The sequence below is a fragment of the Bos indicus x Bos taurus genome, chromosome 18 (assembly GCF_003369695.1).
Source record: "Bos indicus x Bos taurus breed Angus x Brahman F1 hybrid chromosome 18, Bos_hybrid_MaternalHap_v2.0, whole genome shotgun sequence".
In the NCBI taxonomy this organism is placed as follows: domain Eukaryota; kingdom Metazoa; phylum Chordata; class Mammalia; order Artiodactyla; family Bovidae; genus Bos; species Bos indicus x Bos taurus.
The window spans coordinates 6,883,979-6,910,701 of NC_040093.1; the positions used below are offsets into that span (position 1 = coordinate 6,883,979).

General features: G+C 40.4%; 1 protein-coding gene across 2 annotated transcripts in view; it reads right to left on the reverse strand.

The window, feature by feature from the left end:
* Positions 1-26,723, reverse strand: part of LOC113875574 (zinc finger protein 665-like) — a 58,967-nt gene that overhangs the window by 23,342 nt on the left and 8,902 nt on the right. The window contains exons 3-6 of one of the 2 annotated variants that reach the window (XM_027514068.1): positions 19,106-19,177; positions 17,734-17,816; positions 11,915-12,041; positions 749-4,554 (exon numbers count right to left, since the gene is read on the reverse strand). In XM_027514068.1, coding sequence (XP_027369869.1) covers positions 1,385-4,554; positions 11,915-12,041; positions 17,734-17,748 — 3,312 coding nt within the window. In that variant the 5' untranslated portion in view covers positions 17,749-17,816; positions 19,106-19,177 and the 3' untranslated portion in view covers positions 749-1,384. Of the gene's footprint in view, positions 1-748; positions 4,555-11,914; positions 12,042-17,733; positions 17,817-19,105; positions 19,178-26,723 lie in introns of those variants that run through there. The other variant, XR_003506288.1, reaches the window with a different exon arrangement.

The following is a 26,723-nucleotide window of genomic DNA, read 5'->3' on the forward strand; positions in this document are numbered from 1 at the left end:
CTCAGGATATGGATTGCTTTCCTGGCCCTTTCAAGATTTTTATCTGCTTGGCTTTGTTTTTCCTCAATTTTTGTACTGCCTAAAGCTGCCTTGTATGAAGATATAGAAACATGCATTTTTTGCAAATAAAGCACCCTTGTTTCACTACAGACTTGGGTCCCCTGCTTCCTTCTTCTCATTGACTCCAGTCCCCAGGTCCTGGTCTACAAACACTGTGACAGCGCTGTCTTCCATTTCCACAAATAAGAGTAACTCTTCTTTAACCATACATACAACAGTTATTTCTATCCAATGGAGAACATGGCCATTTTCCTATGCATTTTCCCTAGAACACCATCAGTCCCTGGTAACTGTCCCTCTCCTATGAAAAGCGCAGTCCTTTTAACATCTTGCCTACTCTGTTCAAGGTCAGTTGGTAGAAAATTATGTTTTATAACAGGCTGGACTATGTACGGAAGGGCTTCCTGATCCTACTGACCATGATGAGTCATGTCCTAGTTTTACATTATTTTCCACCCTCCCTGTTGCTAATTCACACACACTATTGAATTTCGTAATTCAGGCTATGTGTTTTTCCAGGAAACACGGATGTGAATGAATTGTATCTAATGAAGTCAGCCCCTTCATCTCACTGATTCCTTCCCTGAGACCATTATGAAATGCATGTAGCAAATGCATTTGATCAGTGTATTACCAAAGCGAAGATCTTAGAGCTCACCACACAACAGGCCATTAACTGAGAGACTACTTGTTGGGCAAGGAATAATGACTTTATTCAGAAAGCCAGGAGACCAAAAAGATGGTGGGCTACTGTCCCAAAGAATCATCTTTGCTGAGTTAGAATTCGGGTTTCTTTTACACGAAAAGATCTCTATAGCTTCTCTTCAAATGTGGACTTACTGCAATTGCTGAATACATGAATTAAAGTCATCAGAGACTAAATATAGTGAAAAGGGTAAAGGATTTGCCACAACCACTGAATCTGGGAAGTATGGCTCCACTATGTTCCTATCTTGTGACTTTTGGGTAAGATCCTTGCCACACAAATTACATTGCTGTGTGTTTTCTCCAGGATAAATACTCTGATACTACTGTTGAGATGTGAGCAGTGAGGATAGGGTTGTTTTTTTTTTTTTCCACATTTGTGAAATTGGTGAGGAATCTTTCTAGAATGAATTCATGTTCTAAAGACCTGACTAATAAATACATATATATCTGGCTTCTATCCAGTATGAATTTTCTCATGAAGCCTAAGATGTTGCCAGACTCATGATATTTGTATGGTTTCTCAGTAGTGTGAATTCTTTGACCAACAGTAGGGTGTAAATTTTGAACTTTGAATTTTGTAGACTTCTAACATATACCACATTCACATGAGTTTCTCTCATGTATGGATTTTCTGATGTTTAGTGAGTGCTGAGACCTGAATAAAGGATTTTCCACACTCGAAACATTTGAAAGGTTTCTCTATATGTATTCTCCGATGACTCGTAAGGTGTGAATTTCGACTGAAGAACTTGCCACACTCATCACATCTGAAAGGCCTCTCTCCAGTATGAATTCTCCAGTGAAGTCGAAGATGTGGTTTTTGACCGAAGACTTTTCCACACTCATCACATTTGTAAGGTTTCTCACCAGTATGAACTGTCTGATGACTTAAAAGGATTGACTTTACACGAAAGGCCTCGCCACACTCATCACATTTGTAAGGTTTCTCTCCAGTATGAAGTGTATGATGACTTAAAAGCTTTGACTTTACACAAAAGGCCTTGCCACACTCATCACATTTGTAAGGCTTCTCTCCAGTATGAACTGTCTGATGATTTAAAACGTATGACTTTAAACGAAAGGCCTTGCCACACTCATCACATTTGTAAGGTTTCTCTCCAGTATGAACTGTCTGATGTCGTAAAAGGGTTGACTTTGCAGAAAAGGCTGTGCCACACTCATCACATTTGTAAGGTTTCTCTCCAGTATGAACTGTCTGATGCTGTAAAAGGCTTGACTTTACACCAAAGGCCTTGCCACACTCATCACATTTGTAAGGTTTCTCACCAGTATGAACTGCCTGATGCATTAAAAGGGTTGACTTTACACGAAAGGCCTTGCCACACTCATCACATTCGTAAGGCTTCTCTCCAGTATGAACTGTCTGATGACCAGCCAAGTTTGAGTTTCTGCTGAAGACTTTGTCACATATATCACATTTAAATAATTTCTTTCCTGTATGAATCTTCTTATGTCTCCTGAGTTGTGAGCTGTGAGTAAACGCCTTGCCACATTCACCACATTTGTAAGGTTTCTCTCCAGTATGAACTGTCTGATGACTTAAAAGGGTTGACTTTAAACGAAAGGCCTCGCCACACTCACATTTGTAAGGTTTCTCTCCAGTATGAACTGTCTGATGACTTAAAAGGGTTGACTTTAAACGAAAGGCCTCGCCACACTCACCACATTTGTAAGGTTTCTCTCCAGTATGAACTGTCTGATGACTTAAAAGGTTTGACTTTACACGAAAGGCCTTACCACACTCATCACATTTGTAAGGCTTCTCTCCAGTATGAACTGTCTGATGACCAGCCAAGTTTGAGTTTTTGCTGAAGACTTTGTCACATATATCACATTTAAATAATTTCTTTCCTGTATGAATTTTCTTATGTCTCCTGAGGTGTGAGCTGTGACTAAAAGCCTTGCCACACTCATCACATTTGTAAGGTTTCTCTCCAGTATGAACTGTCTGATGCTGTAAAAGGTTTGACTTTACACGAAAGGCCTTACCACACTCATCACATTTGTAAGGCTTCTCTCCAGTATGAACTGTCTGATGACCAGCCAAGTTTGAGTTTTTGCTGAAGACTTTGTCACATATATCACATTTAAATAATTTCTTTCCTGTATGAATTTTCTTATGTCTCCTGAGTTGTGAGCTGTGAGTAAACACCTTGCCACACTCATCACATTTGTAAGGTTTCTCTCCAGTATGAACTGTCTGATGACTTAAAAGGGTTGACTTTAAACGAAAGGCCTCGCCGCACTCACCACATTTATAACGTTTCTCTCTAGTATGAACCCTCTGATGACCAGCAAGCTTTGCATTTCGCTTGAAGACTTTCTCACATATATCACATTTAAATAATTTCTTTCCTGTATGAATTTTCTTATGTCTCCTGAGGTGTGAGCTGTGAGTAAAGGCCTTGCCACACTCATCACATTTGTAACGTTTCTCTCCAGTATGAACTGTCTGATGCTTTAAAAGGTTTGACTTTACACGAAAGGCCTTACCACACTCATCACATTTGTAAGGCTTCTCTCCAGTATGAACTGTCTGATGACCAGCCAAGTTTGAGTTTTTGCTGAAGACTTTGTCACATATATCACATTTAAATAATTTCTTTCCTGTATGAATTTTCTTATGTCTCCTGAGTTGTGAGCTGTGAGTAAACACCTTGCCACACTCATCACATTTGTAAGGTTTCTCTCCAGTATGAACTGTCTGATGACTTAAAAGGGTTGACTTTAAACGAAAGGCCTCGCCACACTCACCACATTTATAACGTTTCTCTCTAGTATGAACCCTCTGATGACCAGCAAGCTTTGCATTTCGCTTGAAGACTTTCTCACATATATCACATTTAAATAATTTCTTTCCTGTATGAATTTTCTTATGTCTCCTGAGGTGTGAGCTGTGAGTAAAGGCCTTGCCACACTCATCACATTTGTAACGTTTCTCTCCAGTATGAACTGTCTGATGCTTTAAAAGGTTTGACTTTACACGAAAGGCCTTACCACACTCATCACATTTGTAAGGCTTCTCTCCAGTATGAACTGTCTGATGACCAGCCAAGTTTGAGTTTTTGCTGAAGACTTTGTCACATATATCACATTTAAATAATTTCTTTCCTGTATGAATTTTCTTATGTCTCCTGAGTTGTGAGCTGTGAGTAAACGCCTTGCCACACCCATCACATTTGTAAGGTTTCTCTCCAGTATGAACTGTCTGATGACTTAAAAGGGTTGACTTTCCACAAAAGGCCTTGCCACACTCATCACATTTGTAAGGTTTTTCCTTGTGTGCTTTGAGTTCTTGTGTTATTACTGAAGGATTCATAAAACCATTCCCATATATATTAGAAACACTGGTTTGGACACAAGGAGGAATTCTTTGAAGTGGTGAAAATGAGAAACTGTTGTTGACAGACCTTTCAACTTCATAATATTCAGAAATTATCCCGCCAGTTTGAAATATCTGCAGTTTATCCTGAAAGTTAAATCCAAGCCTGTTTCCAAAGGGCTTGATTCCTGCATCCTTTATATTATGAGAATCTCTTCCATCAGGCACATTTCGATTAAGGTTTACAGGTGTCCCTTTGTAATTACTTTTGTCATCTCTCCCCTGACACTCAAAGTCACACATATTTTCCTGACTTTCCCAAAGATGAAAATGTTTGATTTCACAGCTTTCAGGTCTTCCCAGCATCGATGTTTGGAATGTTTCTAGTTTATCACTGTTCGCTTCGGGTTGTAAATACTTGATCACATGTGTAGGAGAGATATCTACAAGATAAAAAGAATCATAGGTATCCTGCTCACAATAATTCAAAAATAAATGTTTCATGTTGAATATATGTTATACCAAAAGTAATACTTATGCCACGTTATGAAACACCACAATGACAACCTTAAGTTTTTAGAAACACTAAAGGAATAGAATTCTTAACTTAAGAAAGCATAACATAAATTCACCGTTAAGGTAGCCTAGTTTTAAAAACCATACGCCAAACACACTCACATTGGACAATCTTATGCAAACTCTCAAAAACAGAATATTTTTCTACCAGGACCCTTAGGAAGGTATCAATCAATAGTTGTCTCAAATTGAAAAGAAAAATATTACACTATCACTGTATTCTGCATACTTACTATACATAAATAAATTCTAAACAAAATACTATATATTGTAACAGTAAATAATCCAAAACCAAGCTTACCCAATTAATAACTATTCATAATTGGTTGTTTACAATTGAAAACAAATGAGAAGATGAAGAATATGACTAAAACAATTTTTTGGAAACAACGTAGTTTTTTTTTTTTTTTTTTTGAAACAACGTAGTTTTCTAAATCTGCTATAGAACTACGTACCCAAAAAGAAAAGGCATTTTACAACGTTAACAAGTAGCATGTGTCAGCTGTATTGCAGAATACATGCTAAAAGACCATCATCTGTAAATGATACATAAATTAAGACGTAAAATATTCACTGGTTTTCTAACAGCCAATAAACAAAGCAATCCCTACCTATGTTGTTGTTGTTCAGTCGCTCAGTCGTATTTGACTCTTTGCGACCCGTGGACTGTAGCTCACCGCACTCCTCTGTCCATGGGATTTCTCAGAAAAGAATAATGGAGTGGGTTGCCATTTCCTTCTCCATGGGATCTTCCTGACTCAGGGATCAAACCTGCATCTTCTGCATTAGCAGGTGAATTCTTTACCACTGAGGCATCAAGGAAGGCTAATCTCTAGCCATGCACTATTCTTAAATACCTAGTTTAATGGCACCAAAATATAATAAATAAAGAGTGCTCTTTGTGTATTTATTGACCAGGGTCAGACACAATATTGCTGAAAAATGTTGCAAGTGAAAAGCATACAAGATATAATGCAGTTGAGGTCTGACAGAAAACAAAATTCTGTAAAGCCATTATCCTTCAATTAAAATATAAATAAAAATTTAAAACGATATAATGTAGATAAAGTCGTATCATAAAGAACATGACAGAATATAGATATTACCTTTTTTAAACAATACATTTTGAGTATTTACTATAAAACATGTACTACTGACAGCACTAATTTGCTTTAAAAGGCTTGAGGTAAATTAACATGTTTTTCTCTAATCAGAGCAGGGGATACACCCAGTTGGTGCACAAAGTGGTAAGAGAACCAGGATATGAATCTGAACCTACAGACTGAGAAAACTTATTTGTAAACATGACCACCCACCAAATGAATAGACTAGAAAATATTACAAAAGAAAAAAAAAAAACCCACAAGGAACTTAGAAAGAAAATGTCAAGGAAGACACAAGTCAGAAGTAGTCTGTTTAACTATTATTCAACCATCCCATCTCAAAATGGGTTGTGAGTCATCATGGATGCACAAAGTGATTTAGGTCATGTCCTGAGAAACATATTCAATAAATGACCAGACATTATCTTTACAGTGAGAGTATGTAGATCGTGGAGGGATGTGATAGGTACGAACAATGTTTCCATCCATATCGGGGTACTATGTAAGGAATGGTCAGGACGAAGAAAGGGCCTGTGTGGAGCATAGGGTACACAGGTTTATGTCAGATATCAGCTTGTGACTGCATGTCTTTGGGAAAATAACTGAGAGCACAAACTAATATACTGACATTAAAAGAAAAGAATTGGTTCAGCAAGTTTATGGGCATTATACTATGGGTATGGGACAGAAACAAGAGAGATTTTAAAAGTGACTGTGATATATGGAGAAAGCAGGATAATACCTGTTATACTATCTACAATGTAATGTATCCAACTGTGAATTTTGTATGTTACAATGGCATGCTTATATTCAAGAAAAACATACACAATATTCCAGGATATTGTGTAAGAATCTTATCAGCAGAAATCAGAAGGAAAATCCAGGAAAAGGCTATCTAAACCTGGGTTCCTCTGTCAAGTATGATTAACCTCTCTATTGGACATTCATTTAATTTCTTCTTCCACACATGTTCATCTCAAGATCGAGGAGTATCAAAGAAAAGGAGGGATTGAAACTGACTCTGGAAGACCTTCCCAGTTACAAAAGCCTTTCTGAGGCATCCAACTCTTTTTCATAGAAAAAGGCTTTATTCTCCTAGACCTTCCCTGAGTTCGAAAGAGCAGATTCAAACAGTTACTAATACATAAGAGGACATAAAAGGATCATACTATGATCAAGTGGGATTTATTGCAGGGATGCAAGATTTCTCAATATCCACAAGTTAATCACTATGATACACCACATTAACAGTTGAAGACTACAAACCATATGATCATCAATAAATGCAGAAAAGGTTCTGACAAAATTCAAGTGCCATTTATGGTAAACACCCTTCAGAAAGTCAGCACAGATGGACCCTACCTCAACATAATTAAGACTGTATATGTCCAACACACAGCTAATATCATACTCGACAGGGAAAAACTGAAAGCATTCCCCTTAACAACATGAATAAGACAAGAATGTTCACTACTGCCACTTTTATTGAACATATTTTTGGAAGTCCTAGCCACAACAATCAGAAAAGAAAAAGAAACAAAAGGAATTCAAGTTAAAAAAAATTAAAAAGAAGTAAAACTGTCACTATGATGCTACAGACAGAAAATCCCAAAGATGCCACCAGATGACTACTAGACCTCATCAATGAACAGAGTCAACTTGCTGGATACAAAATATATAGAAAACTGCTGCATTTCTATACACTAATAATGATATATCAATAAGTGAAATTAATGAAACAATCCCATTCACGATCTCATAGAAAAGAATAAAATTCTAAGGAATAAACCTACCTAAAAAGTCAAAAGAACTGTACTCATAAAACTATAAGATGCTGATGACTGATACCAAAGATGACACAAACAGATGGCACAAACATATACCATGTTCTTGGATTGAAAGAAGTAACACTGTCAAAATGACCATACTATCCAAGGCAATCGACATATTCAATGCAACCCTTATCAAATTAACAATGACATATTTCATAAAACAAAGAAAAACTTAATTTGTACCAAAATACAAAAGACTCTGATATCTAAAATGATCTTGACAAAGAACAGAGCTGGAGGAATCAAGTTCCCTGAGTTCAGACTACACTACAAACTGACAGTCAACTAAGTGAAAGTGAAGTCGCTCAGTTGTGTGCAACTCTTTGTGATCCCATCGACTGTAGCCTACCAGGTTCCTCTGTCCATGGGATTCTCCAGGTAAGAATAGTGAAGTTGGTTGCCATTTCCTTCTCCAGCAGATCTTCCTGACCCAGGGACTGAACTTGGACCTGGATCTCCTGCATTGTAGACAGATGGCTTTACCGTCTGAGCCACTAGGAAAGTGGTATGATGGTGGCACAAAACAGAAACACAGATCGGCAGAACAGGATAGAAAACCCAGAAATAAACCAATTTATTTATAGTCAATTATTCTATAACAAAGGAGGAAAGAATATAGAATGAAGAAGTCTCTTCAATAAGTGATGCTGGGATAAATGGATAGTTATATGAAAAAGAATGAAATTACAACATTCTCTAACACCACATACAAAAATAAACTCAAAATGTGTTAAACATCTAAATGCAAGACCAGATACTATAAAATTCATAGTGGAAAACAAATGCAAAACACTGACATAAATGTCAGCAAATTTTTTTTGGATCTATCTCTTAGAGTCATGGTAATAAAAGCAAAATCAAACAAATGAGACCTAATTAAATTTAAAACCTTTTTGCAAAGCAAAGGAAACCAAAAAAAGAACAAAAATTCAACTTTTGGACCAGGAGACTATATATGCAAATAATGCTACCTATAAGGGATTTATTTCCAAAATATACAAACAGTTCATACAGCTTAATATCAAAACAAACAAACAACCCAATCAAAAACTGGGCAGAAGATCAAAACAGGTATTTCTCCAAAGGAGACAAACAGATGGCCAACAGTCATGTGAAAAGCTGTTTGACGTCTCTACTTATGAGAGATATGCAAATCAAAACCACAAAACTATCACCTCACACTGGTCAGAATGACCACCATCAAAAAGTCTACAAACAATAAATGCTTGAGAGGGTGTGGAGAAAACAGAACCCTCCTACACTGTTGGAAGGAACATAAATTGGTACTGCCACTTTGGAGACTAGCATGGAGGTTCCATAAAGAACTAAAAATAGAGCTATCACATGAACCAGCAATTCCAATCCTGGGCATATATCCAGAAAGGATGAAAACTAATTCAAAATGACACATGCACCCCAATGTTTTAGCAGCACTATTTATACCAGCCAAAACATGGCAGCAACCTAAATGTTCACTGACAGACAAAGGGATAAAGAATATGTGGTACATATATACAAGGGAATATTGTGAAGTGAAAGTAGCTCAGCCATGTCCAACTCTTTAAGACCCCATGGCCTGCAGCCTGCCAGACTCCCCTGTCCATGAAATTCTCCAGGCAAGAACACTGGAGTGGGTTGCCACCTCCACCGCATAAAACACAACGAAGTAATGCCTTTTGCAGCAATATAGACAGACTTAGGGATTATTCTAAGTGAAATCAGACAGAGAAAGACAAATATCATAGGATATTATATGCTGAACTGAAATAAATGATACAAATGAACTTATTCACAAAATAAACTCACCAGCATAAAAAACAAAGTTATGGTTACCAAAGGGGATAGTACAGGATGGTTATGGAGGCAGGAAAGGGAGAGATAAATTAGGAGTCTAAATATATACAAACTAATATATATACAAAATAGATACACAGCAAGAACATACGATATAATGGCTCAAGGAACTATACTGAGTATCTTGTAAACTGCTGTATACCTAAAACACAACATTGTAAATTAACTATACTTAAAAAGTGGAGAAGGAAATGGCAACCCACTCCAGTATTCTTGCCTGGAGAATCCCAGGGACAGAGGAGCCTGGTGGGCTACCATCTATGGGGTGGCACAGAGTCGGACATGGCTGAAGTGACTTGGTGTACATGCATGCATGCATTGGAGGAGGAAATGGCAACCCACGCCAGTGTTTTTGCCTGGAGAATCCCAGGGACAGAGGAGCCTGGTGGGCTGCTGTCTGTAGGGTTGCACAGAGTCACACACGACTGACGCAACTTAGCAGCAGCAACAGCATCATACCTAAAAAGAATGGTAAAAACAAAAACAAAAACAAAAACACCTCTTGTGCAGATGTTCAAAAGATGTTTCACAAGGGTGTAAAAACTACTAAATGGGGGAAGCAGTCTATGAAACAAGACATGTTGACAAAACTGAATACCCACCAGCAAAAGAATTTACTTGGAACATTATCTTACACTACAGACAAAAATGAACTCAAAATGGTTCAAAGACCTAAACCTAAGTCCCAAATGTATAAAACTCCTAGAAGTAAACATGCAGGAAATGTTTCTGGAAATTGGACCCACAAATGATTTACCAGATATAACACCAAAAGCACAGGCCACAAAATAAAACCAGATATCAATAAATTGAACTATATCAAAATTATAAACTACTGTGCATTAAAGTGCAGTGAGTTTGAAAAGACAATCAACAGTAAAAGAGAAAATATGTGGAAATCATACATCTGATAGTAAATGAGTACAAAGAATATATCAAGAATTTTAAGAGGGACTGATCACCAGTTCCACCATAGGGACCATTCCCCAATCAACCATCCAACGCATTGCAAATACAAAACAGAAACACTAAGAGTAACACAGAAATTTGAACTCAATGATAAAATAAAAAATACCTACAATGCCCAGAACAACAGTGCAGCCAATAGCCTCATAGATATGAGAATGTGACCTTGGACAAAGTTGTCCTGGGATAAATTCCCATACTATTTACAGAGGGTAAAATATATGGTCCTTGATACACACGAACAACACTGTCACGGTGCCCTTGACAGTCTTCAAAGCCATAAAATAACCTGGAAAGATGTATCGGGCTCTCGTGATACTTTCTCTCTCATAATCCTAGAACATACTGACCACTCTACTGGATAGCTTCAAGTGGTGACTTTGTACAGAGCAAGAAAATAACATTAGGAATAGTGTTTCCATCACAGTTTTCTGTTACCTAGTAAATCCACTCCACAGAGACTCAGCAGAGGCTGCCAATTAAACATAGGTGGATTATCACAGCAAGGAAACCAGATAAAATTTCAGACCCTCAGGAATATATTTCAAAGAAATTTAAGAGGTAAAAGGATACAAAATAAGGAGAATGTAACATCAGGAACAGTTGACATTCCCAGACTGGGTAGGGCAGCACAAGAGTAAAATTAATATAACATGAAGGTCAGACATTAGAGGATCTGGATATGGGACCATGCACTCGACCTACAGATGGCAAGCTAAGAGCCTGTGAGATTCACATATGCTCCCCTCATAGGATTTAGGATCAAAAAGACGATCTCTCTACCCACTCTCCTTACATTTTCCTAAGTAACAACCACAGAGGATCCAATCCACCAACTTGTCCCACTCCTAAACAGAAAAAAACAGCCCTTTTGAGATACTCGTTTTTCTTTATACATTGTATTTTTGTCTACTTTTACATCACTCCCCACTGTCCAGAGCTTTTTCTCATGCTCCAATGTGGAGATACTATTCAGATCAGAAACAGAAATTCTGGGACTCCCCTGGTGATCCAGTGGTTAAGACTCTGCATTTCCAATGCAGGGGGTGCAGGTTTGATCCTTCGTCAGGGAACTAAGATACCATATGCAGAATGGTGCAGCAGAAAAAAAAAGTAAACAACCAAGCAAAAACAAACAAATAGATATTCAGCATTATCAGAAGAAAGAAATCTAAAGTGCTGTGGATTTTTTAAAACACTGAGCCAAAAGTCAAAAGGTGGAAAATAGGAAATCCCATTTTTTGGTATTTTTTTTATTTGCCAGTGAGCTTTGTACATGATTAAGCTCTGGGACAACCTCAGATATGACATGAAACAGACACAGCATCTGAAGAGGGTCAGTTTAACCCTGTGAAGCTGTGTCATGCCCCAGTCACCAGAACTCTCAGGTGAAAGACATCAGGGCCTCCCAAGGGGGCACACAGGGAAAATGCAGATACCCAAGGGCAGCTCTGGAAGGAAGTCATCCTCACCCACAGATAGCAGGTTCCTGTAGGTCTCCAGCATCACGTCCCTGTACAAGGCCCTCTGAGCAGGGTCCAGGAATTCCCACTCCTCTTGAGTGAATTCGATGGCCACATCCTCACAGGTCAGTCGTTCCTGAAATGAAACCACATGTCACCAAAAGGGCCATGAAAAGTTCTCATTTTCATGCAAAAGAGAAAGGGTAGTAAGGGCTAAGGATTGACTTGGTTGAAATATGTGTTCTAACAGATCCATGTAGGGGTATCTGGAGAACTTATGGATCTCTAATTTTAATTTCTTATGCTTTTTCCTAGTCAAGGCTATGGTTTTTCCTGTGGTCATGTATGGATGTGAGAGTTGGACTGTGAAGAAAGCTGAGTGCCCAAGAATTGATGCTTTTGAACTGTGGTGTTGGAGAAGACTCTTGAGAGAGTCCCTTGGACTACAAGGAGATCCAACCAGTCCATTCTAAAGGAGATCAGCCCTGGGATTTTTTTGGAAGGAATGATGCTAAAGCTAAAACTCCAGTACTTTGGCCACCTGATGCAAAGAGTTGACTCATTGGAAAAGACTCTGATGCTGGGAGGGATTGGGGGCAAGAGGAGAAGGGGACGACAGAGCATGAGATGGCTGGATGGCATCACTGGCTCGATGGACATGAGTCTGAGTGACTCCGGGAGTTGGTGGTGGACAGGGAGGCCTGGCATGCTGCAATTCATGGGATCTCAAAAGAGTCGGACACGACTGAGTGACTGATCTGATCTGATGCTTTTTCCTAAGACCTTATGAGATCCTCCAATTAATATGGGTTTTTCATCATTGTTCAAAATCCATGAAATATATAAACATATAGCTCAACACTGTTTTGGCTATACAGAAGTGTCAGATATTATGTTCTACCCAGTGAGTGCAATTCATTACCTAGATGAGGTACAGCATGAGTGGTGTCTTCAGAGATGCCGAAATCCACGGCACTTTTAATAGAAAGGTCAAAATTTTCAGTTTTGATGTTGATAACAGCAGCAAGGACCAAAAGTGTCTAAAGGCTTCCTGTTGCTCTAAATTACTATAATATTACTCTAAACATTAAAGAAGTACTTTACAGGCAAGAACCTGTCATCAATTTAATAGCTCATTAAAGAATGATCTGTTCCCACCTTACAGAAGAAAACCTGTGTCACAGACACTCTGAGAAACTCCACTCAGATCAAGAAGGTAAGAAATGTTACATGAAGCAGCTTAACTCAGAAGCTTGGGCTCAGCAACTGAAGCTTAAGCATCTAACAGTTAAGTAATACAGAGAACATTAAAAGTCCTTTGACAGAGGGCTCCTAAAGAAAACTTGAAAGAAGTCCAAGGTGAGCCTCCTCCCTGCCCCTCTGTCTTCTCTGCAAGGGGAGCAGCTCTCGGGCCTTGGGCCTTCATCCCTTGAAAATGGACACCTGTGCCAAATTAGTCTCTACCCTCTCCCTGATGGGGAGAACCTCCCCCTTGTTGAGTGATCACTGTCTGCAGTGGTGGTGAAGGACTGGAGACACTGACTGATGAGAGCCACAGCAGCTTGGCAGCCCCAGGTCGCCGGACCATCTCACTTATTCCTAGCCACAGCTTCCAAACCAGTGCCATTTCAAAGGACTCTGACACAGCAGCCAAGTTCCCTGCCACAGCAGGGGTGGCTGGCTCCAGGGCTGGAAGTGGGACTGTGTTCGGGAGCTTCATCACTGTTATGCCAGGAACCCTTCCCGAAAACAGGAGCTCTTCTACGCCATGGGCTTGGCCCTCAAAGGCCATGGGGCTCTTTTGCCTGATGGTGGTCTAGCTCATCTTCTTCACAATACGAAGGAGCTGTTTCCACCTCCCATAGTTCTTTCTCCTTTGTCTGCCCTGTATGTTCCCTTTCCTGTAACTCCTCAGGCAGCCTGGGGAAAGTGGTGGGCTCAGGGTTTGACAGAAGGAAAACAAATAAATATTGTATTAATATGAAAAAAAAAAAAAAGTCCAAAGTGAACAATGTGGAATAGCATGAAAGGTCATTATAGACGTGGATACAGAAACACAACTGTTAATAATTTACTACTTAAAACACTAACAGGATTGTTTAGAAAATTCCAAGGCCACAGATTATACTGATAACATAATTTCAACTGAAAAAAAAAAAGGTGATATGTAGTTTTTAAATCATGATGTCTTCTTTCTAAACCACAGACTTGCACATGCATGCATGCTTATCTATAAAAAATTTACTGACACCAGAGGATTCGTCTTTTGCCAGATGTTTTGGACAATTTTATATCATCCTTTTATTTACACGTATTTCAACATCTTTCAGATGATAAAAATGTATCCTTTGTACTCAGCTGAGTTTGTCAACAGGATTCTATACTAGGCTACCAAAAGAAAACTGGTAAAAACATTAAAAAAAAAAGAATACTTGAACTCAATTCATAATAAAATTACCATATACAAAGATACAAATACAATTTTATCCATTTTAATTTACATAGCAAGGCATTAACAGAAGCCAAAGACTTTCTTTGCTTTTTTTTCCATTAATAAAACTGATTTCAAATTAGATTATGACAAAAAAAATTATCACGATAGCAAAGTAAAAAAACTTCTTGGAGAATTAAAAATCATGGCAAAAAAGAATATGGAAAAAAATATAGTTATTAAGCAAGACTATCTCAAGAAACATCATGATAGGAATTGGGATGAAAGGAAACATTCAATACATTCCTTCTGAAATTACAGCGGCATGAAAGGGGCAGTCCAGGAGGCCTGTCTTTCACCACTATACGATGCACATGAGCAGGGGCCACCAGAAGTAACAGGAGGAAAATCCCAGGGCAAGAGACACAGAGTTTGTCAGAGAGGTGAAACAGGTAGTACTCACGTTTGTGAGGACATGGAAAGGTGAAAAGTGAAAGGATGGAAAAAGACAGAACATCCTAAAGAGAGCAGGGGAGACTGTTATATCAGACAAAATAAACTGAAGGAAAAAAAAAAAACTGCAACTAGATAAATATTGTATAATGATTAAATGGTCAATTTAACAAAAAGCTGTAACAAGTAAAAATATATATACATCTAACATTAGATATCTCAGAAAAATGAAGCAGACATTGAACAGGCATGTACAGACCACATGGCCCAACAAAAACATAAGACACATGTATCTCAAGGACACATGAAGCATTCTCTATGAGAGACCACATGTTAGGCCAAAATTAACCATCTTAAGAGACTGATACCAGAAAAGTATCTTCCCTAACAACAACGAAATAAACACAAGAAGAAAAGAAAATTCCTCAAATGTGGACATTAAACAGCTCATTCTTACACCACAAATGGGTCTAAGAAAAAAATCACAAATTTTTAAATACATGGATGAAAACAAAAAGACAACATCACAAATTTATAAAACACAGAGAACACTGTACTAAAAGGAAAGTCTGAACTGTTAAATGCTTACAGTAAAAAAGAGAAAGGATCTGAAATCTGAAATCCATTTTTAGATCTCTAGGAAGCAGAAAACAGAAAACAAACTAAACTCGTTTAGCAGAAGGAAACATGTAAATAAGAAAGATTAAACCAGAGATACAACAGAAACTAGAAAAATATAAAAATCAACAAACCAAGAGTTGATGTTTTGAAAAAACTGTATAGGAAAACCCCCATCTAGACTAAGGAAAAGAGAAAAAAAGATTCAAATAACTAAAAACAGATATGAAACAGGAGTGATTACAACTGAGGTCAAAGAAAGTTTCTAAAGATAAGGAAGTACTATGACCAATAATGCCTATAATGACAGAATATAGGAGATACTGGCAAAGTCTCAGAAACGTACAAACTATTTTACTTATTAAGAAATAAAAAAATTGAGAAGTGTTGAAAGTGAAAGTGTTAGCCACTCAGTCGTGTCTGACTCTTTGTGACCTCATGGACTGTAGCCCACAAGGCTCCTCTGTCCATGGACTTTCTCCAGACAAGAATACTGGACTAGACAGCCATTCCTTCCTCCAGGGAATCTTCCGACCCAGGGATAGAACCTGGGTCTCCCTCACTGCAGGCAGTTTCTTTATGATTTGAGTCACCAGGGAAGCCCATTATAACTAGAGATATTTAAAAAGTAGTCAGAAACCTCTAAGAAAAATACAGGACCAAATTCTACCAAACATTTACAAAAGAATTACCACTAATCCTGTAATTCTATGGAGCAAGCATGATTCTAATAGTTTGCTGATTTCCCAAAGACACAAGAAAGGAAAACTAGAAACCAATACCCCTAACGAATACTGATGCAAAATTAAAATACTTGCAAACCAACTTCAACACATATTAAAAAGATCTGGAGAAACAGACACAGAGATCAGACGGAGGGGGGAGGGGAGGAAGGAGAGGGTGAGATGTATGGAGAGAGTAACATGGAAACTTACATTATCATATATAAAGTAGAGAGCCAATGCGAATTTGTTGACTGACTCAGGGAACTCAAACAGGGGCTCTTTAACAACCTACAGGGGTGGGATAGGGAGGAAGATGGGAGGGAGGGGACATAGGTATACCTATGGCTGATTCATGTTGGTATTTGGCATAAAACAACAACTTCTGTAAAGCAATTATCCTTCAATTAAAATTCAATTAAAAAAGATCTGACACCATAACCAAATGGATTTTATTCATATAAGGCAAGGAGAAGTCAACATACAAAAATCAATTAATATGACACACTACATTAACAGATCAAAGGGGAAAAAAAACAGGATCATCTCGATGCAGGAAAAACCATTCGACAAAACTTTGACAACCTTTCAAGATGGAACACTCAACAAACTACAAACCATACATTATACCAACATCAACATAATAAACGCCATTACGAAAAGAACACAACAATGGGGAAAGAATGAAAGCTTTTCCTCTGAGGTCAAGAAGAAGGCAAGGACGCACACCCTGCACTACAATTCAACAAAGCACTGAAACCCTTACAGCAATTAGATGAGAAAAAGAATTCAAAGGTCCCCAAATTGAAAAAGAAGTAAATTTATCTTCTTTCCCACAAGACAAAGTTTATTCAGTAAAAATCATAAAGATTACAAAACAAACATGCTATATGAAAAAAGATTCTTTAACAACCACACAAAGGATCAATCAACCAATTAATTCATTATCAAAACTGCCATGACAATCTTTATAGAAGCAGAATAAAACATGCTGAAAGTCATAGAACTATTCAAAGAGCAAACAGCAAAACTCTTGAAGAAGGAAGATGGAGGTCTTTGTATTTCAACACTTATTACAAGGTAATCAACGTGATGTGGTACTGGTATAAAAACAGACAAATAAACCAACTGAACAGAACACAGTACTTAGACATAATTTTTTGTGTATATGTAAAGTATATTCACAAGGATGTCAAGATACACAAAAGGGAAAGGACAGGCTCAATTGATCTGATTCCCAGATATGACCGGCTATTGTGCATACTAACACTTGACTTCCACATGCAGTTTCCTTACCCTGGTTGACAGCAGACAGCACATCCAGATAGGCCCTAAGCAATCCCTGCTGCCCAACAGCACTGAGACCCCGTCTCCAACCCGTGGGTGAGAAGCCCTGCCCAGGATGCTGCCCAGGGGAGCCTCCTCACAAGGGCCAGGTCACCGGGTCATGGGGAGACGGGATCTAAGTGGAGACCACAGGGCCTGAGGGAAGGCCCTGGGTGAGTGTGCGTGTACAGGAGTCACACAGGACACTCCAGAGTCAGACACAATTAGCGAGTCCAGAAAAGGGCATTTCAGGAAGGACACACTAAATATGATCTTACCTGAGAAAGAGCCATGCCTCACTCCTTTTCTTTCCTCTTCCTTAACTTCAGGGCTTCCTCAGGCAACACGAGTCCTCAGAGGTCTATCATGAAAGTTTAAAACATGCTGTTTAATGCTTAGAGTCAACACATCCCCTTCCTGAGCCCCAACCACACACACAGCGAAGCCCTCTCCATGAAGAACAGACAGTCCCCTGTGGCCACTGTCTCAGGAGGGACTCAGGATAGTCAGCTCCCACAGAGAGACCACCATGGGACTTTCCCACACTTTCCCTCAGATCACACTCCCCTCCTGGTGAGGCCTCATGTACACAGCAGCAGGAGGCACCTCCGCTGACCAGGCAATCTCCTTCAGGTCACACAGCAGGCCCTGATCCATCCCCACTCAGAACAGAGCATCCCCTCCTCAGCCCAGATCTCAGCCCTCAGGACTGGGAGGACTCAGAGTCCTGATGCTCAGTGAGGGATCTAGACTGGAATCAACTGGGGCATCTTAAACATTCTCAAGCTGTGGACCAACACAAACTACCTGAAGGGGAATCTCTGGTCAGAGGGTACAAAACATGTGTGTCGGGAGCCACATTAGGCATTACTGACAAAATGGAGGTAAGGCCCCAACGCTCTCTCCTTGTCCAGCAGGCATGGACCTGGGATGAAGGAGTTAGGTCTTGTGATTCTGACTTGTTTTTTCATTTCCTCGGTTAAGTTGACTGAAAAGAATGTTAAGGTGCTTATTGTCCTTGAGAGGAGGATGAGAAGGCACAAAGCCTTCTGCAGTTGTGCCCAGAGAAGAAGCCATAAAGTTAACCATTGACATTTGCTCAAGGATCTTTACAAAGAGTGTTCCAGGATGAGCACGTAGGCCACAGCTTGAGGCCATGGGAAGGATTGTCATCTGAGACCTATTTGTGAGGGAAATGTTTATGGCAAAGGAAGTTTGCTGAATGTAGGGTTTAGGAATAATTAAGAATAGTTAGAAGCTAAAAATTTAAGGAATGTTGTAGTGCTAGCATATTTTACTATAGTTTATAGAGATTAGGAATTTCAGAGATATTAATAGCTAGAAGCCATTTCAGGAGATAGTGAGCTTAGGATGCTAGGGGCAAACAGGATTTTACAAAAATAAGAAATAAACTGAGGAATGTGGTATGCAGCCCAGACATAAGCATGAGTTACAATGTAATCACAAGTTAAAGTAAACAGGATTCTGAGAGAATCACTGAAGCAGAAACTCTGTTTGAAGGGCAACAATGTTTTATGGAGACAATAAATCTGGGTGAGGGGAAACTGAAAATGCCAAACCTCTGACCTAATGCTTTTGTCAAAGTATAAAAGAGAACCTGAAGCTTGAAATAAACATGCAGTCCCGTACCTTGAGTCAGAGGCTGCATCATTCTCCGCCGACACTGCTCATCTCTTCAGGCTTATTCCCTGGCGGCTGGAGCTGGATTCCGGCACATGTGTATGCAAAATGCGTCATCAATGAAACGTGAAGCCTGGACTGAGCACAATTCAGAGGAGAAAAGCACCCCCCAACTCTCTTTTTCTTTCCCAGCCTTACTAAGGTGTAACTAACAAAAATGGTATAAATGTACTGTGTACAAAGTGATCCTGTCATAGACTTATACACTGAATAATTATTATACTTGAGTAAGTTACACGTCCACCTATGAGTAAACTGTATTATTTCTCTCTGGGTGAATTTCAAGGATATAGAAACACTACAGGCAGCATGCAGTACCTCAGATCCCCAGAACTTACTTATTTTACAACTGAAAATCTCTACTCTTTGACTACTAGTGCCCCATTTCGCCTTCCACTCAGCTCCTGGTAACAGCCTTATTACTCGATGGCTCTATGAGTTTGACAATTCTAGTTTCTACATAGTGTCTGTCCTCCTTTGTGGGGCTTATTTAACTTGGTATAATGTTCCCTAGGTTCATTCATTCTGGCATAAATTCAGGATCCTTGATTTTTATATTTATATACAGAGAAAAAATAGTTCATGAATATACAGTATATAATAAATACTTCCATACCACACTTTTATTACCTATTCTTTTGTCAAGAGACATCTGGGTTGTGTCTATGCCTTGGCTACTGCAAATCCAGTCACACTCATGGGACTGTGGACATATCCCTGAAAAACTGATTGCTTTTCCTTTGGATATCTGTCAGAAATGGGTTTGACAGACTGTAGGCCTGTTCTATATTAATTTGTTAAGGAACTTCCATTTTATTTTCGCACATAGCAGTACCATTTACATTACCACCAACAGTGCAGTTAAGATTCCGTGTTTCCTGTACTGTGCCTGTATGTGTGCTTATTTGGGGAGGGACAGTAGTGGATAACAGAGAACACAGCCTGGCAGCAAGACAGTTGCAGCTGCATCTTCTAGAGGACAAGCCTCCAGGCTGCAGATCACTGTGGCATCGCTGACCTCTGATTTTTTGGAGCCATCCTCCCCTACATCACAGGACTTTATGACTCTTCTCAGGTTGGGCCCAGAGATCCCTACCGAGCAGGACCACCTTATATCAAGCATTCTGTGATCTTAACCTTAGTAATCCTATTTTCCCAGAGGGACTCAAACAAACTTACAAACTTTCATGGTATCCAACAGAGTGTCCACAGAGCCCACAATGAGCCTCAAACCCTCTTATACAAACACAAAGCATTCCAAGCCCTGATAACTCATGCATAAGGCAAAATACAAAAGAGGACACCCAAGGATCCACAGACACAAGACACCATATTTTCATTTACAGTGAGTGATCCAGGTCAAACACCGAAATCTCCAGACTATGAAAAAGACGGATCATTCCAATGATGCACATGGCCTACTGAGACCTCAGCATCTTCCAAGGAAACACTCCAGATTCTCTTGGTATCTTCCCAAATGCACATGAACCTTTCTTCACCGGCAACCCCAAGTACACAATGATAACAAAGTTGATGCAAAAAATGACCTGAGATTTTCCCTGTTACTCTATGGTGCCTGCCTGCTAAAAGAGCCAATAAAAGCCAGGGAGTGGAGTGGATGCTGGGGGCACCTGCTAGACCCAGCCCCTCAAGCCCAAGGCTCCCATCCTCCTGCGCCCACAGGTGCCTGCGGGCTCAGCCCAGGCCACAGTTCTAACAGTGGAAAAGACTTCTCTTGGCTGAATTCCACATCCTTCATTGGTGCTCATGTGTGGTCACGAGTTGTCAAATCAAACCTCTGCAGCCAAGTGTCAGCCTCAGCACTGCTGTCCTGGGAACACGAGCTAAGCATTGGAACCTCAAACCATTCCATGTGGGCTCTCCAACAAACCCGCTCCCAGGTTCTCCAGCCTGAACTGAGACATTCTTTTCCAACAGATCCACACCCGCCTTGTCCCTGCAACTACACTTGGGATGGGCGCACGCTCCATTCACTGGGCTCACCTTGATGCCCCAAGTACTGCCACAAGCCTCCTGCAGACCCCACTAGGCTCCCTCCGCTTTCCCCATTTGTCTACCTCTCCTCCCTGCATGACTGGACTAAGCAAGACTAAAGCACACCAGGGTTTCTTGGCAAAGGGGATCACAAGAGGAGTGCCCACGAGCTACCACACAAAGGACACTGCACGTGCAGTATGAAAATCAAGACACTGGTCCCCCTAGGAAAGTCTGCCACCACCTGGGGACATTATGGAGTCCACGTACAAAGGCATTTGTGATGAGGAAGTCTCAAAGCAAGGATCTCCAGGTCTCATTATCTCCTGTTTTCTCCACCCACACCTACTTGGAAATTATTCTACCTCTTGTGGGGTGCGGGGGGGGGGGGGGGGCAGTGTCTCCTTCCTGCCCCATTAGGTTTTGGATTTCTGTTCATCCTTAGCACACTGAATCACAATCGCTGACACTGAGCACATGAACTCCTAGATGGCAAAGCTGCTGTCCACGATGGTGACTGGTCCCTGGATGGACAGAGCTTAGATCTGGGGGCTGCAGAGGACTAAACCCAGCAGACTAAACATGGGGATATCTTAGCTCACTGCTTGAGGACACGAGTTCTGTCAGGCTTTTCAGAATTTCCTATATTTCTTGACCCTTCTTTTGAGTAATTAAGTAATCACATGGGGTAAAGATCAATTACAACTGAAATGTCCAGAACATGGGAAACATCTTCATCACCTGCCCTGTTCTCTCGGTCTTCCCTGAGGATTATTCAGCCCAACCCATAGTCCAGTCATCTAAAGACATTTCCAGTATCAGGTACTGCAGCCACGCTGGGAAGAAGAGGAAAACTATGAGCCCTAAAAAGAGGGGAACGAGGAAGGACTCAAAATAACCTTTGAAGAAGGGCATTAATTTCTCCTGATGGCAACTGATACAGAGGCAATAAACCTGAGTAACATGAGAGAGACTGTTAGCAGGGGATGGGGAGACCTCTATGAGCCTAGACTTGAAGGGTGACAAAGGGCCTGAGCCAGGGTGACCTGAAGGTGAGAAAAGGAACTATGATGTCAGACAGAAATTGTTTTGATATTTGGAAACAGAGAAAAGGTAAATGAGACCAAGACAGGCTGAAGCATGAGCAAAGGGTCAGCTCCCAGGATGAGGCTGGAGACACTGACAGGGCCCTGAGCTTGACAGAGGGTTGTGGAGCCACAGCAAGGAGTAAGCTTTTGTCCCAAGAACAAATGAAAGCCAGTGGAGGTCTGAATGTCAGGACGTACAAAAAAAAAAAAAAAATCTCCCTTCAGACTTAGCCTTATTCATAGAAGTCATCTAATTCTGAGCCTGTGATCCTGCCTCCATCCTACAGTTTTCCTTTTCGTTTTTCATTGAGGGAAGACTGGGATCTATTTAAAATTCTAATTACCACCAGAAACTCCCTCCAACCCAGAACTGCCACACACAGACACACAGCCAATTTGGCTAATCATTTCAGGGGTCAGTGTTGCTCACGCTCAGAGTTTCCAGTCTAGTCTCTCATCTCCATGTTACAAGTGGGCTCCCTCAGGCCCAGAGAGAAGCCGTTTATGAGAAGGTCTGAGCTGAGTGAAGACAACTGGGTATAACTGAATAATGAAATGGGAGGCTGAAGGGCAAGGGGGCCAAGTTAGTCCTTACTGCCCATCCCATTTAAGACCAGGAACATCTGTCACGTATCTGAGCAAAGCAAACTTTTCTTTCAAGATTGGGTCAAAGTGATACCAAGCAGGTAATTCTTTATTATAAGACTGCAGTAAAATATTTTAAAAATACAGAATTGCAAATATATATCCACTGGTACAAAAAACAGTGTAACGGGTCAGCTTAGAAATAGGATCTGAGCAATCTTTTTCATTATGAATAGAGAGGCTCTGTTGGAAGGTTCCAGGTCAATCCAGCCCATCCTTCCTCATTTGCACAGAAAAGTATAAAAGGGACCCGAGGGAAACATCTTCATATCATCACACAGCTCACTTTTTTTTTTTCACTGATCATAGAAAATGCAGAAAACAGACCACTAGACTAACCAGTTAAACTAGGTGTTTTTTTTTCTTTTTTTGAAAGGAAAGAATGAAGCATGTTGGGAGCCGCGTTAGGCATTACTGACAAAATGGAGGCACGGCCCCAACCCCTTTTCTTTGTCCCGCAGGCACGGAACCAGGATGAAGAGGTTAGGTTTTGTGATTCTGACTTGCTTTTTCCTTTCCTCGGCTGAGTAGACTGAAAAGAACATTAAGGTGCTTACTGGTCTTGAGAGGAGCATGCTAATGCTAAGTCGCTTCAGTCGTGTCTGACTCTGTGCAACCCCATAGATGGCAGCCCACCAGGCTCCGCCATCCCTGGGATTCTCCAGGCAAGAATACTGGAGTGGGTTGCCATTTTCTTCTCCAATGCATGAAAGTGAAAGTGACGTCGCTCAGTCATGTCCGACTCTTAGCGACCCCATGGACTGCAGCCTACCAGGCTCCTCTGTCCATGGATTTTCCAGGCAAGAGTACTGCATGAGAAGGCACAAAGCCTTCTGCAGCTGTGCTCAGCGAATAATTCATAAAGTTAATCACTGACATTTGTTCAAGGACTTTTACGAGTGTTCCAGGGTGAGCACACAAGCCGCAGCTTGAGGTCATGGGAGGGATTGCTATCTGAAGCCTATTTGTAAGGAAAGTGTTTTTGGCAAAGGAGTTTGCTGAATTTAGGGCTTACGAATATTTAAAATAGTTAGAGCTAAAGATTTAAGGAATGTTGTAATCTTAGCATATTCTACTATAAATTATAGAGATTAGGGACTTTAGAGATATTAATAGCTAGAAGCCCTTTCTAAGAAATAGTGAGCAAGGATACTAGGGGCAAACAGGACTTAGAAAGATAAGAAATAAACTGAGGAATGTGGTATGCAGCCCAGACATTAGCATGAGTTACAAAGTATTCACAAGGACACCAGAGAAGTAAATAAGAGAATTGCTGAGGCAAGAACTCCTTTTGAGGGGCAACAATGATTTATGGAGATAACAAATCTGGGTCAGGGGGAACTGAATATGTCAACCCCCTGACCTAATATTTTTTTAAAAGTATAAAAGAGAAGCATAAGCTTGAAATAAATAGGCAGTCCAAGAAAAGTGAGAGGCTGTCTCGGTTCGCGCTGACACCGCTCACCCCTTCAGGTTGAATCCCTGGCTGCTGGAGCTGGACTCCGGTAGAAGCATTTTATTTTGTTAGTTTTATCATGTTAAATGTTCTTTTATTTTCCCATTTCTCAAAGAAATGCCTTTAATTTCATAAAATCTAATGTCATACCTCCATTATTCTCTGGTAAAGAGCTGAGAACAGAAATATCCATTTGTGTGTGCAAACATAACAACTTACACATATTTCATGTCTTTGGTAAAACCACAGTTGAAAATATGTCTGTTTTATTACACGATGTTGAGAGGGTAACAGGCAGGAAGGCCAGGGGGTCTCCAAATGGAGGAAAAAGGCTGCAAGTGTGACACATTTTTATCTCTTTTAAGCGGCAGGAGGAAAACAAACTGGGTCTCCAAAGGGAGGAAATAGGCTGCAAGTGTCAGACATTTTTATCTCTCTTAAGTGGCAGGAGGAAACAAACTAGCGATATTCTTTTCCTTCTCTATACAAACTTAAAAGGAGGTTTCTCTTAAAATACTGTGTTGTCATAATGACACCTGGGGTCAGACTCTCAAGACAATCAGGACTGAAGGTGCCCAGGGGTCCCCACACAAGCTCCTGTTCTAATTACACCTGAGGAACCCCAAGTATTAATAACTGTGGGGGGCCAATCCGTCGATTTCCTTTTAGATACTGGGGCAAGTTACTCCGTGCTTACTGAAGCCCATGGCCCACTTCCCTCCCGATTCGCTTCCATAATGGGACTGTCTCAACGAGCCAAAGGGTATTATTTCAGTTATTCTTTACGCTGTAACTGAGATTCTGTGCTATTTTCACACGAGTTTCTGATTGTGCCAGAGTCCCCGTCACCCCTTTTGGGGAGGAATATACTGATCAGTTTTCATTCCAATCCCAAAGAAAGACAATGCAAAAGAATGCTCAAACTACCACACAATTGCACTCATCTCACATGCTAATAAAGTAATGCTCAAAATTCTCCAATCCAGGCTTCAGCAATATGTGAACTGCGAACTTCCTGATGTTCAAGCTGGTTTTAAAAAAGGCAGAGGAACTAGAGATCAAATTGCCAACATATGCTGGATCATCGAAAAAGCAAGAGTTTCAGAAAAATATCTATTTCTGCTTTATTGACTACGCCAAAGCCTTTGACTGTGTGCATCACAAGAAACTGTGGAAAATTCTGAAAGAGATGGGAATACCAGACCACCTGACCTGCCTCTTAAGAAATCTGTATGCAGGTCAGGAAGCAACAGTTAGAAGTGGACATGGAACAACAGACTGTTTCCAAATAGGAAAAGGAGTACGTCAAGGCTGTATATTGTCACCTTGCTTATTTAACTTATATGCAGAGTACATCATGAGAAACGCTAGGCTGGAAGAAGCACAAGCTGGACTCAAGATTGCTGGGAGAAGTATCAATAACCTCAGATATGCAGATGACACCACCCTTATGGCAGAAAGTGAAGAGGAACTCAAAAGCCTCTTGATGAAAGTTAAAGTGGAGAGTGAAAAAGTTGGCTTAAAGCTCAACATTGAGAAAACGAAGATCATGGCATCTGGTCCCATCACTTCATGGGAAATAGATGGGGAAACAGTGGAAACAGTGTCGGACTTTATTTTTTTGGGCTCCAAAATCACTGCAGATGGTGACTGCAGCCATGAAATTAAGACGTTTACTCCTTGGAAGGAAAGTTATGTCCAACGTAGACAGCATATTCAAAAGCAGAGACATTACTTTGCCAAGAAAGGTCTGTCTAGTCAAGGCTATGGTTTTTCCAGTGGTCATGTATGGATGTGAGAGTTGGACTATGAAGAAGGCTGAGGGCCAAAGAATTGATGCTTTTGAACTATGGTGTTGGAGAAGACTCTTGAGAGTGCCTTGGACTGCAAGGAGATCCAACCAGTCCATTCTGAAGGAGATCAGCCCTGGGATTTCTTTGGAAAGAATGATGCTAAAGCTGAAAGTCCAGTACTTTGGCCACCTCATGCGAAGAGTTGACTCATTGGAAAAGACTCTGATGCTGGGAGGGATTGGGGGCAGGAGGAGAAGGGGACGACAGAGGATGAGATGGCTGGATGTCATCACTGACTCGATGGATATGAGTCTGAGTGAACTCCAGGAGTTTGTGATGGACAGGAAGGCCTGGCGTGCTGCGATTCATGGGGTCACAAAGAGTCGGATACGACTGAGCGACTGAACTGAACTGATACTGAACAAGGTCCATGCCTCTGTTTTCATAAATATGGAGCCCTCCCTTTCTCTCCCTTTAGTTGAACAAAATATAAATCCTAGAGTATGGGCTGATGGAAAATCTGTGGGTCGAGCACAAAATGCTATTCCTGTAGTTGTCAAGCTCAAAAACCCACACTTATTTCCACATAA